Below are 11395 nucleotides of genomic sequence, written 5' to 3'. Positions count from 1 at the left end.
CAGGGGAGGGGCAAAGAGAGAGGGAGACACAGAATCTAAAGCAGGCTCCAGGCTCTGAGCTGTCAGCACAGAGCCCAACATGGGGCTCGAACTCACGAACTGGGAGATCATGATCTGAGCCAAAGTCAGACGCTTAACCGACTGATCCACCCAGGTGCCCCACCATTTAGTGTTCCTTATATGGCAGCATGCTTAAAAACGTGGCAAAGGCTCATGGGACTCACATTTGGTATTTCTGCTGGTCTAAAAATGTTGATTTTTACGTGCAGGAGGATGGTCTCCGGAAGAGACTGGAACAGAGATTTGGATTGGCTCCTGAGTGAATCCCACAGGATTAAAGCCTGGCTTAGGCTATGGGCACCGCGGTGTGAGTGCCACTATTTATAGCCAAAACGGAAAGCGTGGGCCGAGGATGCCCAGGGATGTTTTCATGGGAGCGCGCAGGCCTTCGGCCAAGGAGAACGGAAGAGCGCCACCTAGCGGCCCCTTCCAGTCCTGTTTCTGGAGAAACTCCCATGAGAAATCGGACCCCCTTCCCACAGCAGGTCAGGGCCAGAAGGAAACCCAAGGCCTTGGAAATAAAAGAGTGCCAATGGTCAGCAGAGGTCAGAGGATTCATTCCACGAGGCTGTTTCATAATTACATGAGGTATTGTCTTTTTCTCTGGGCTGTTTTGTGTTCATATAACAAAAGTAGCAACTAACTAATCTTCATTAATTTAGGAACCCCAGCCATGTGCCCGGGTATTGATCAGTTGGTTCGATATATCGTATCACCTTTGTGATTCCAGAATATTTATTATTTGAAACGTTCCAGTCTGCAATAATTGTCGGGGGGGGGGGGATTTCCTACTAGAATTTAGGGGAAATCTTGTGCAAAACAATGTTATTAGGTTCAGAGAAAATGTAATAAATAAATATTTAGTAATTAATAGTTAATCTAATTATTGATTTAAATTAAGTTGGATTAAAATAATTAATAAAAACTATGTTGGAAATGAAGTTTATGCTTGGGCGCGTGTTTGAACACCTGCGTGGGGCAGGGGATGGGGAGAAGAGAGCAAGCCCAAAGACACAAGGAATAAGACAAAGCAAAGCCAGAAGTCAGCGAACCCCACCATGTCCTGGAATATTTACAAGAGTCAGGAAGTCTAAACGGATGTCCCACGGAACAAGGCAAGCCTGGGTCTGGGAGAGAGTGAACCTGGATTCCTCATGTGTCTGCTGATATTCCTGAAAAGCAGACATGAGAAGCATCGTCTAGCAGCTGAACGCAGCCTCCCTGATGACTCTGGTCACCTCCTGCTTGGAGATGGGCACCCCTCGGGTGCAGACAGCCCCCTCCCCAGCACCTACAAGGGCATGCCTGACACCTGCGTGTGGGCATGCAATTAGCTGGAGTCAGCACATGGCTAAATAACCTTCCTTACTCATCTTGAGAATATTGTAATTCTCACGACAAATGTATCCAGATTAGAAGAAATGACCATTACAGGTAGCGGTACAAAACTGTTTTGACTTTTGATGTCAATATGCATCCTGGATTATTTTGAAACCAGCCCAGACATTATACCATTTTGTCTGTAAAAAATTCACTACATATCTCTAAAAAATGAGAATTTTAGGGGCGCCTGGGTGGCTCAGTTGGTTAAGCGTCTGACTTCGGCTCAGGTCATGATCTCACAGTTCGTGGGCTCGAGCCCCATGTCGGGCTCTGCACTGACAGCTCGGAGCCTGGAGCCTGCTTCAGAGTCTGTGTCTCCCTCTCTCTCTGACCCTTCCCTCCTCGTGCTTTCTCTCTCTCTCTCTCTCTCAAAAATAAATAAACATTAAAAAATAATAAATAAATAAATAAATAAATAAATAAATAAAGGGTAGAAGGAATAGATTAAAGAGACTTACAAGGCTTATCAACAAATAATGTATATTGTTTGGAGGCTGATTTAAAATGTATATTGTTTGGAGGAGTATAAAAAGGCAACGTGCAGCATTCATGACATTTGAACATGGACTGGCTATGACATCATGGTAAGGAATTATTGGTAACATTGACCGTGGTGAGACCCTGGGGCTCGGCTTCCGACATTACTGCAAAAAGTCAGGGAATCCAACTGGAGTTTTCATTAGCTCGTTAGACCTATCCATCAACCTGTGTTTACGCCCGATGCGGTAATTCCTTCCCTACCATCGCCTCTCGCCTAGGTTATTGCAAAGCCTCCTGACATTTCCCAGAAAGTGCACTTGGTCTCTGTGTAGTCTGTTCCCAACAAAGAAGTCAGAACAGGTGTTCAAAAGTGGATGTTGGGAAAAAAGAGAAAGAGTGTGCCTCTTCTGCTCAAAAGTGACTCCTGTTTCACTCAGAGTGAAAGTCTGGCTCCTTACTGTGCCCTCCAAGCTCCTGCATGCTGTGCCCTCCGGTCAGCTTTCTGATGGCATATATCCTCCTGTCGGTCATCCATCTGCTCAAACCACAGTCTTTTTTTTTTTTTTTTATGTTTATTTATTTTTGAGAGACGGAGTGTGTAAGTGGGGGAGGGTCAGGGAGAGAGGGAGACACAGGATCCGAAGCAGGGTCCAGGCTCTGGGCTGTCAGCACAAAGCCCCACACGGGGCTTGAACCCACGAACTGTGAGATCATGACCTGAGCTGACGTTGGACACTTAACGGACTGAGCCACCCAGGGGCCCCAGCAAATTAGTCTTCTTGTGGATCCTCTGATATGCCCAGTGTGCTCCCACCCTAGGCCCTTGTTGCGTTACTTGGTCTGGAATGTTCTCCCAGATGTCTTCTCTCAAAGCTGCCTTCTGAGTGATGCCTACCCTGGCCATTCCATCTAGAGGTTCACACACAACCCCACCCTGACTATTCACATCTCCTCTCCATGTTTCTTTCCTCCACAAACCACTTAGCATTCTGTATACTCCATTTAGTTGGTATGTCTTCCTTACTAGAACGTGAGCTGCATGAGGGCAGAGAATTTTCTCTTTTTTTCCCTCCTGCTGTATCATGGGTGCCCAGAGCAGCGTCTGGCACAGAACAGGGTCTCCATGAGGAAGTGCTGAGAAAATGAGAGCAGGCAGACAGGCCATCTGTAGGGGGATCAAAGCCGTGACAATAGTGTCATCAGGTACGTTTTGGACTCTCACATCAGCAACAAAGCTGTGCCGAGCCAGCTGGAGTCTGAGACCAAAGTCAAAATCAGTAACGCTGGTCTTATTTTTATTTGAAAAGCTCTTGTTTTGTTCATCATGGATATCTTGCCTTGATTTTTAAAATGATTATTTATTTAAAAAATATTTGTTCATTTTTGAGAGAGAGAGAGAGAGAGCACAAGCTGGGGGTGGGGGAGAGAGAGAGGGAGACACAGAATCCGAAGCAGGCTCCAGGCTCTGAGCTGTCAGCACAGAGCCCAACGCGGGGCTCAAACCCATGACCCATAAGATCGTGACCTGAGCCGAAGTCAGATACTTAACTGATTGAGCCACCTGGGTGCCCTTATTTATTTATTGAAGTAAACTCTATGCTCAACATGGAGCTTGAACTCCCGACCTGAAGATCAAGAGTCCCATGCTCTACCGACTAAGTCAGCCAGGTGCCCCTGCTTTGATATGAATATATATGTGTTTTTTTTTAATTTATCTTGATTATTGAGTGTTTTTTTGATGGCTCCTTAAATGTTACACATTTAACAGAGAGGCCCCTTGGTCCTGGCCTTGGCACTTTGAAAAGTGCCTTTGACATGTGATTTTTAATGTTTATTTATTTTGGAAAGAGAGTGCATGTGCGAGGGGGGGTTGGGGGCAGAGAGAGGGGGGACAGAGAATCTGAAGCAGGCTCCAGGCTCTCAGTGGGCAGAGCCTGATGTGGGGCTCGAACCCATGAATCGTGAGATCATGACCGGAGCTGAAATCTGACGCTTAACTGACTGACACCCAAGCACCCCTGTGATCTTTTGATACAATGAGAAATAATAATTGATCTCCATCCCTGGTCCCTGGCCCAGAGGCCCTAAAACTCTTGTAATTTCCGGAGTGAAAGAAATGAGAAGAGCGTCTTCTGTTAATCCTAATAACCTTAAATACCTGCATTCACACTAGTGAGGTGACTCTTGGCAGCTGGAGAGCTGCTGGGCGGGGTCGCTTGCCAGAGACAACCACATCGCCAGAGGGTGGGAATTTTCATCTCCCTGCCAACGGCCAGCGATGTGATCCGTCCTGCTTCCAGGCGGGTTGGTGATGGTATTTATTGAAGACAGCCCAGCTCCACAGGAATAGAAGCTCCCGACCTTGGGACCCTTCCGGACTTCGTTCCACGTCCCTCTTCATCTGGATGTTCCTTTGTAGCCTTTATAATATCCTTCATAATAAACCTGCAGTGGTAAGTGAAATGTTTCCCTGAGTTCTGAGGCCTTTCCAGCAAATCATTGAACAGAGGGGAGGGTTTATAGCCAGTGGGTCAAAAAGTATGGATGGCCCCAGGCCTGTGGCCTGAGCCCTTAACCTGGGGGGTCTGCACCACTAAATACGCCCACCAGGGCAGATTTCAATTACCAATGTGACTTCAACGGCCTAATAAACTTCCTGGAAATTTAACAATCGGCTCTCGTGAGCCAGTATGAATGGCTTCCTTGGGCCGTTGGGTACCTAGTTTATTAAAAATAAAAACATTAAAGGGGTGCCTGGGTGGCTCAGTTGGTTGAGCCTCTGACTCTTGATTTGGCCTCAGGTCACGATCCCAGAGTCGTGGGATTGAACCCCACATCGGGCTCTGCACTGGGCATGTGGCCTGCTTAAGATTCTCTCTCCCTCTCTCTCCCCCTTCCCTCCCCCTGCTCAAATGCACACACAAATGCACACGCTCTCCTTCCCTCTCTCAAATAAAAAAATAAAATAAAAACATTTAAAAAATAAAGCATAAATTTCTAAGGATTTGAATAGAGAACTTTAACAGATTTTTAGTTAGAAAAAAGGAGAAAATGATATGTAAAAGGGCAGGAAAAGGGTAGAAATAGCTACCTAATTACCCCAAAGAAGGACTTAGTGTCTGCTGCTTTCCTAAAATATCAGCCCAGACTAATTTCTTTGCAGAGTCATTTTAGCATGATGGACAGAGGTTGGTAGAAAGAATGGGCCTGGGTTCTGAAATGTGGCAGCACACAAGGGAATTTCTGACTTATCTCGGCTACTTTCCTGCCTTCTGTTTACATGTAGAGGCATGGCGTTATCCGCTAAAGATCAGCAAATAATCTGGCAATTATTTCCTTGTGAGGTGACTTCCCATTTTCTTCTCTTCTCATTTAGCGAGAGCTTCATACCAGCTCCTAACAGTGGGTCATGCCCACGTCTGCTTTCTGCCTACGGGGCCCAGATTCCTGGAGCCCAAGCACCACCTCTGTGTTCTGTTAGTTCTCTCTGATTTGCTATGGCAACGATACACAAAGCTGGCTCGGTCAGTAGAGCATGAAACTCTTGATCTCTGGGTCTTGAGTTCAAGCCCCATGATGGGTGTAGAGGTTATTTAAAAAAATAAAAAAAAGAAAAAAGAAAAACAAAGAAAAAAGAAAAACAAAGCCCGACACTAGTTAAAATGGACAGATTTTAATCATTAACACCTTATCTCACTAGGGAAAGGGTCCAATGTGAACTGAACTCAAAGCGTGGATATTTTAAAGAGAAAATAAGGGAATAGGGAGGGGGTGAGCGGGGCCTCCATGGAGTCAGGGAAGTGAAAAATGACAAAAAGTGGGAAGAAGGGGTTGGTCTATGTGAAACTCATCTGGGTTTGCTAGTTAGAGCTTACTCCCCTCCTGCAGAGCTGGGAGGCAGGGTTGGTTGGAATGAACAGTAAATTCCTTGGTCAGCCTTGAGTTTTTTCAGGCACGCACTTTAAGGGAGTCCAGGGTTATCCTAGGAATGTGGCCTTGAGCTCTTAAAAGTTATGATGGAGTTCGTTCAAGTCTTTATAGGCCAAGACGGAGGGCCTCGTGGAGGAGAGGGCTCGCAGGAGCCTGGCCCGAGTCGGCTCAAGGAGAGAAGCTGTGTCCCCTGGCGGACGTTCACAGCTGATATTCTAGGAGTTCTCCTCTCTCTTCAGGCCCCAAGTCACAGAGGGCTGGGTCTCTGACTTCATGAAGCCGGTGGCCAGCAGCCTTGCCCGCAAGCCAACCTTGTCCTCTCTTGTAGAAACAGGGGTCTTTGCTTCTCGGTGCCGCCCTTAGAGCGGAAATGAGCCCCTGTGCTGCTCCCTGCGGAGGGCGAATCCCTGGGCGATCTTTCAGACAGAGGATTCCTTGAAGAGAGCCTGACCACCTGGGACTGCTCAGTGCAAAACCGAATTCTTCCAAGGCGCCTGTCACCAAAGACCAGTGTTGTCTGTTTTTAAATAAAGGGACTTGCCCGGATTTACTCTTTCTTGGCCCGATTTTCTTTGCTCGGATTAGCATTTGTGAGATTTATGCATATTGTTGTGTGTTAACACGGGCCAAAAAATGTGCCCCGTTGCCAGTAGGACTCAGTGGAAGGACTGCAGGTGGTGAGGGTCATTCCCACAGCTTCCCCTCTGCCCCCGGGCGTGAAACCAGCCTCTGCTCCTTCGTAAAAATTATGATGATAAAGGTAACACGTGCCTGTTTTAGAAGCCCAAAAGTTTTAACGCAACAGAAAGGTAAAAAATTTAAAGTACAAGTCTCTTTCTACTTACATAATTCATACAAATCCACTTCCCAGTAACAATCACTATTATTGCTACTAATAGCTCACATTTATTGAGCAATTACTATGTGTAACATATGTTCGGAAGGGGCGCCTGGGTGGCTCAGTTGGTGAAGCATCCAACTTCAGCTCAGGTCATGATCTCATGGTTCGTGAGTTCGAGCCCCACGTCAGGCTCTGTGCTGACACCTCGGAGCCTGGAGCCTGCTTCGGCTTCTGTGTCTCCCTCTCTGCCCCTCCCCCATTCATGCGCGTTCTCTCTCTCTCTCTCTCTCTCTCTCTCTCTCTCTCTCTCGAAAAGAAATAAACATTAAAAAAGAAAACATATGTTCCCAAGCATCTTACAGCTATTGTTTTGCTAAGATTTGTCATGTGTTCTTCCCGATGTTTTATAAAATATACACATATCCTTTGCATCTTAAATAAAGGACTTAAGCTCTCATATTGTGAGTAAACTTGTTCTTTTTACTTACAATGTATCTTGGACAATTGCCATGCCACGATACATATGCCTCCTTCATCTTAACTTGCATGGTCAATATTGAATGGATAGGATACCATACTTTATCGAACAAGTCCTCTGATGAAAGACATTTTAGTTGTTTCTGGTCTTTTATTACAAAGAATGTTTTGATGAACATTCTTGCATAAATGTTCTTGCAAACTTGTACATATCCGTAAGGTTATTTTGTTGGTGTTGATTTTTCTACTGCATTAGAATGTAAATTTTAATGTGGGCAGCGGCTTTGGTTTGTTTATTTCAGTATCCCTGGTATTTTATTCCTAGAGCCAAGCATATAGTAAGTGCTCAATAAATACTTGACCACTTACCATTGTACACCCATCAGACAGTCAAAAATTAGGAGACTGATAATACCAAGTGCTGGCAAGGATGTGAAGCAACTGAATCCTCATATCCTGCTGAGAGTGTAAATCAGTATTTTGCTTTGGAAAGCACACTGACAACATCTCATATGTGTATACTCTAGGACTAACCATTTTCCTTCCTAAGTATATATTAAGCTCTACTCTTGCACGTGTGCTCAAGGAGACATGTACAGGAATTCTAATATAGCACTCTTTGTATTGTACAAAAGCAATGCACAAAATTGTATAAAATAATCCAAAAGCAAACATTGTATTACTCTCCCACCACACACGCATACCACCCATTATTTTTTGTTCTGAACCATTTGAAAATAAGCTGAGTACATCATGATTAAGTAAGAAGCTGCAGGAGCGCCTTGGTACCTCAGTTGGTTACGTGTCAGTCTCTTGATTTTGGCTCTCTCGGTTCGTGAGTTCGAGCCCCGCATCGGACTTGACACTGACAGTGCGGAGCCTGCTTGGGATTTCTCTCTCTCCACCTCTCTCTGCCCCTCCTGCTTTCTCTCTCTCAAAATAAATGAAACTTAAAAAAAAAAGAGAAAGTTGCAGAAGGATTAGCATTTATAAAAACTCAAAATACATAAAACAATACCATAATGTTTAGAAATGCATACATATACAACAGAAATAGAAAGATACGAACTAGAATGACAAACGCCCGGTTTAAGCTAGTGGCTACATTGAGCATAGGAAAAGAAATGCGCTCAGGGATGGGTGCCCAAAGCTTCACTACCTGGAATTTTCTTACGTTGTGTGGTGAGTGCATATTTGTTATTGGCTTTACTTTTTTTTTTATGACTGACATATTTCATAATTTTAAAAAGCATTATTCTATTCTTATTTTAATGAGCGTTAAAACAAATCAAGACCGCACGTTAAATCTAATCAAGTGACTTCTTGGTGTTTTATTAAAATACCACTTTACTTCAAAATCTGGCCCTGGTTTCTGCACCTGGTAAATATGACACACCCGATAAATGTTTATTGGATGAACACATGAATACCCATCTCTCGATCTTTCTACATCTAAGCCCTATTAATGTGAGTCAAGGCCAAGTTCCTCTTGAAGATGCCCTCTTCAGGGTCCCTGCCACAGTGTTGGGCATCACCAATGGCTATAACCAAGGACAAGAGTCTTTTCTTATTTCTTGTGCCCCAGAGAGTTTCTTTCCTCATTTACCACATGTTCTGCAATTAAACTAGTGATCTCCCTGGGCGCCTGGGTGGCTCAGTCGGTTGGGCATCAGACTGGTGTAGGTCACAATCTCGTGGTTTGTGAGTTTGAGCCCCACATCTGGCTTTCTGCTGTCAGTTTGGAGTCTGCTTTGGATCCTCTGTCTCCCTCTCTCTGCCCCTCCTTCACTCGCTCTCTCAAAAGTAATAAACATTAAAAAAATCGTTTAAATGAAAATAACCTGTTTCTCTTCCAGTTAGGGAGGGCCTTGTCTTATTAATCACTGTGTCTAGTTGAAGGTTCACACATAGCAGGTTCACTGGAAATGCTTAAACAGCATTAAATGAAACGATATATTTCCATGTGTCCAATACAAAGGTATACAAATGGTTTTTAAGCTATGTTTTTATTTTTGAATAGTTTTAGATTCACAGAAAAGGTGAAAACATAGTACAGAGTATTCCCCTTTACCCCCTTTACCCTGGTTTTCCCCATTGTTAACGTCTTATACTACTTTGGTACATTTGTCACAACTGAGAAATATTGGTACATTGTTGGTACATTGTTATTGATGAAATGTCCCACTTTATGGGGATTTCACTAGCTTTTCTCTGATGTCCTTTTTCTGCCTCAGGGTCCCATTGAGGATACATTACATTTTGTCATATCTAGGCTCCTTTAGTCTGTGGTGTTTTCTCAGATGGTCCTTGTTTTTGATGGCCTTTGGATGCTTTTGGAGAATGTAGAATATTCATCATGCTTGGACTGAGGTTATGGGTTTGGGGGAGACAGCTCACAGAGATAAAGTATCATTCTTATCACATCATATCAAAACTCTGTGCCGTGAACATGACTTATCATTGATGATGATCATTTGGCTGAGGTAATGTTAACCAGGTTTTCCCATTATAGAGCTATCCCCTCCCCCTCTTTCCATAGTCTATTCTTTGGAAGGGAGTGTGAAAATTAAGATTTATTTAGAATGGAGTGCGGAGGCCAGCAGGGGGAGCTCTCGCTTCCCTCCACTCTCGTCCACTGCCAAGACCCAACAGGGACAGAAGGACCTTGCAGGTGGACGCCATTCCAGGAGGAGGAAGAAAGTGTTCCTCCTCCACCCCTCCCCTCGCTGCAAAGCGCAGCCGATGACAGACTGTCACAGCTCAGCCAACGGGAAGCTACTACACTCTGAGCTCCCGCCTTATTCCTATGGACTTTTTGTTTATAAAATCCTTTCCAATCTCCCCTTCTCTTCTATAAATAAGGGTTCTCCTCCTTTGTTCTGGGGACTTGCATACGGTTTTGCCATAGCTCGTTTGTCCAGTATTGCAATTCTCTGCTATCCCTGAATAAACCCATTTTTTTTTTGCTGGTGAAATAGCTGGCGGGATTATTTTTAAGATTAACACAAGTCACTAGGCTCCTCTGCTGGAGGAATTGTTACATAATTTGGAATTATGTACTGGGAGAGTTGTCTCTTCTCCATCGTTTATTTATATTAAAATGTTTCTAGACATATACGAATAACACAGCTCAAGAACCTTCTTTTGCATCTTGAGGCTCTCCCTAACCTCCCAGCTCAAAAGCAGATTAGCGCCTGGAGTTATTTCCCCAGGGAGCCTCAGGGCAGTAACGGTGTCTCGACCGTGATGGGGGGGGGGGGGGGGGGGGGATGGGCACCAGGGCGGTGGAGTCAGGGGCATGCGGCACAGGGCACTGTGAACGGGGGCCCCGGAGAGCTTGGGGGCTCCCTGGGGGCCCAGAACCCGTTCACTCTCCACCCGCCCTGGCTTCGCGAACATCCCTTGGCCAGCGTGCTTGGAAAATAGTTCTTGGAGCGAGCAGTCTGTCCAGTCATCGGAAATTTCTTCCGTCTCTTCCCTTGCGCAACGCCCCGGTGCAACAAGAATAATGGAGGTCGCAGCCGCCCTCAGCCCCCAGGAGGGGAGACGACGCCTTGGGTGATCAGAGCTACTTGGGACCCGCGGCAGCGCGGAGGCGGCGCGGCCGCAGGGCGTTGGGATCCGCAGCGAAGTGAAAGGGGCGTAGTCCTGACCGTGGGCGCGGCGGCTGCGCAATGGGCCCGGGAGGGGGTGGCGGGGGCGTGGCTGTGGGCGTGGCTGTGGGCGTGGCTCTGAGCGCGACGCCGCGCTCGGGGCACCGGGTGGCTGCGGCGGCAGCGGCGGCGGCGGCGGCGTCCACCCCAGAGGCGGTTGTTGCTGCGCCCGGTACTGGGATCGCTGCCCGAGGCGCAGACGCGGTGGACTTCGCCCGCCCCGGCCCTCGGCTCGCTGTGGGCTCGTCATGGAGACCAACCAGAGGCCGTACCACCTGGTGGTGTTTGGCGCCTCAGGCTTCACCGGCCAGTTCGTGGCCGAGGAGGTGGCCCGGGAGCAGGTGGCCTCGGGGCACAGCTCCAGCCTGCCCTGGGCCGTGGCGGGCCGCTCCCGGGAGAAGCTGCAGCGAGTGCTGGAGAGGGCTGCTCTGAAGCTGGGTAAAGGGGCGGGGGGGGGGGGGCCGCTTCCGGGGCCGCAGGGTTGGGGTCGCCCGCCGGGAGCGTTTGTCCTGCAGGGGGGCTCCCCTGGGGCTCCCCGGGCCCAGCCGCACGGCCGGAGGAGGAGGCGAGG

The 11395-nt window shown here is 46.9% G+C and overlaps 1 protein-coding gene across 1 annotated transcript in view; it reads left to right on the top strand.

Moving 5' to 3' along the window:
- The first annotated feature begins 10931 nt into the window (after window positions 1-10931).
- The window catches only part of SCCPDH (saccharopine dehydrogenase (putative)), a 34233-nt gene continuing 33769 nt past the window's right edge, over window positions 10932-11395 (top strand). Inside the window, exon 1 of the mRNA XM_058700947.1 lies at window positions 10932-11262. Coding sequence (XP_058556930.1) covers window positions 11073-11262 — 190 coding nt within the window. The 5' untranslated portion in view covers window positions 10932-11072. The remainder of the gene's footprint in view (window positions 11263-11395) is intronic.

The sequence above is a fragment of the Neofelis nebulosa genome, chromosome 15 (assembly GCF_028018385.1).
Source record: "Neofelis nebulosa isolate mNeoNeb1 chromosome 15, mNeoNeb1.pri, whole genome shotgun sequence".
NCBI lineage: Eukaryota > Metazoa > Chordata > Mammalia > Carnivora > Felidae > Neofelis > Neofelis nebulosa.
The sequence above is the reverse complement of the archived record's forward strand: the minus strand, read 5'-3'. Positions and strand labels throughout refer to the sequence as shown.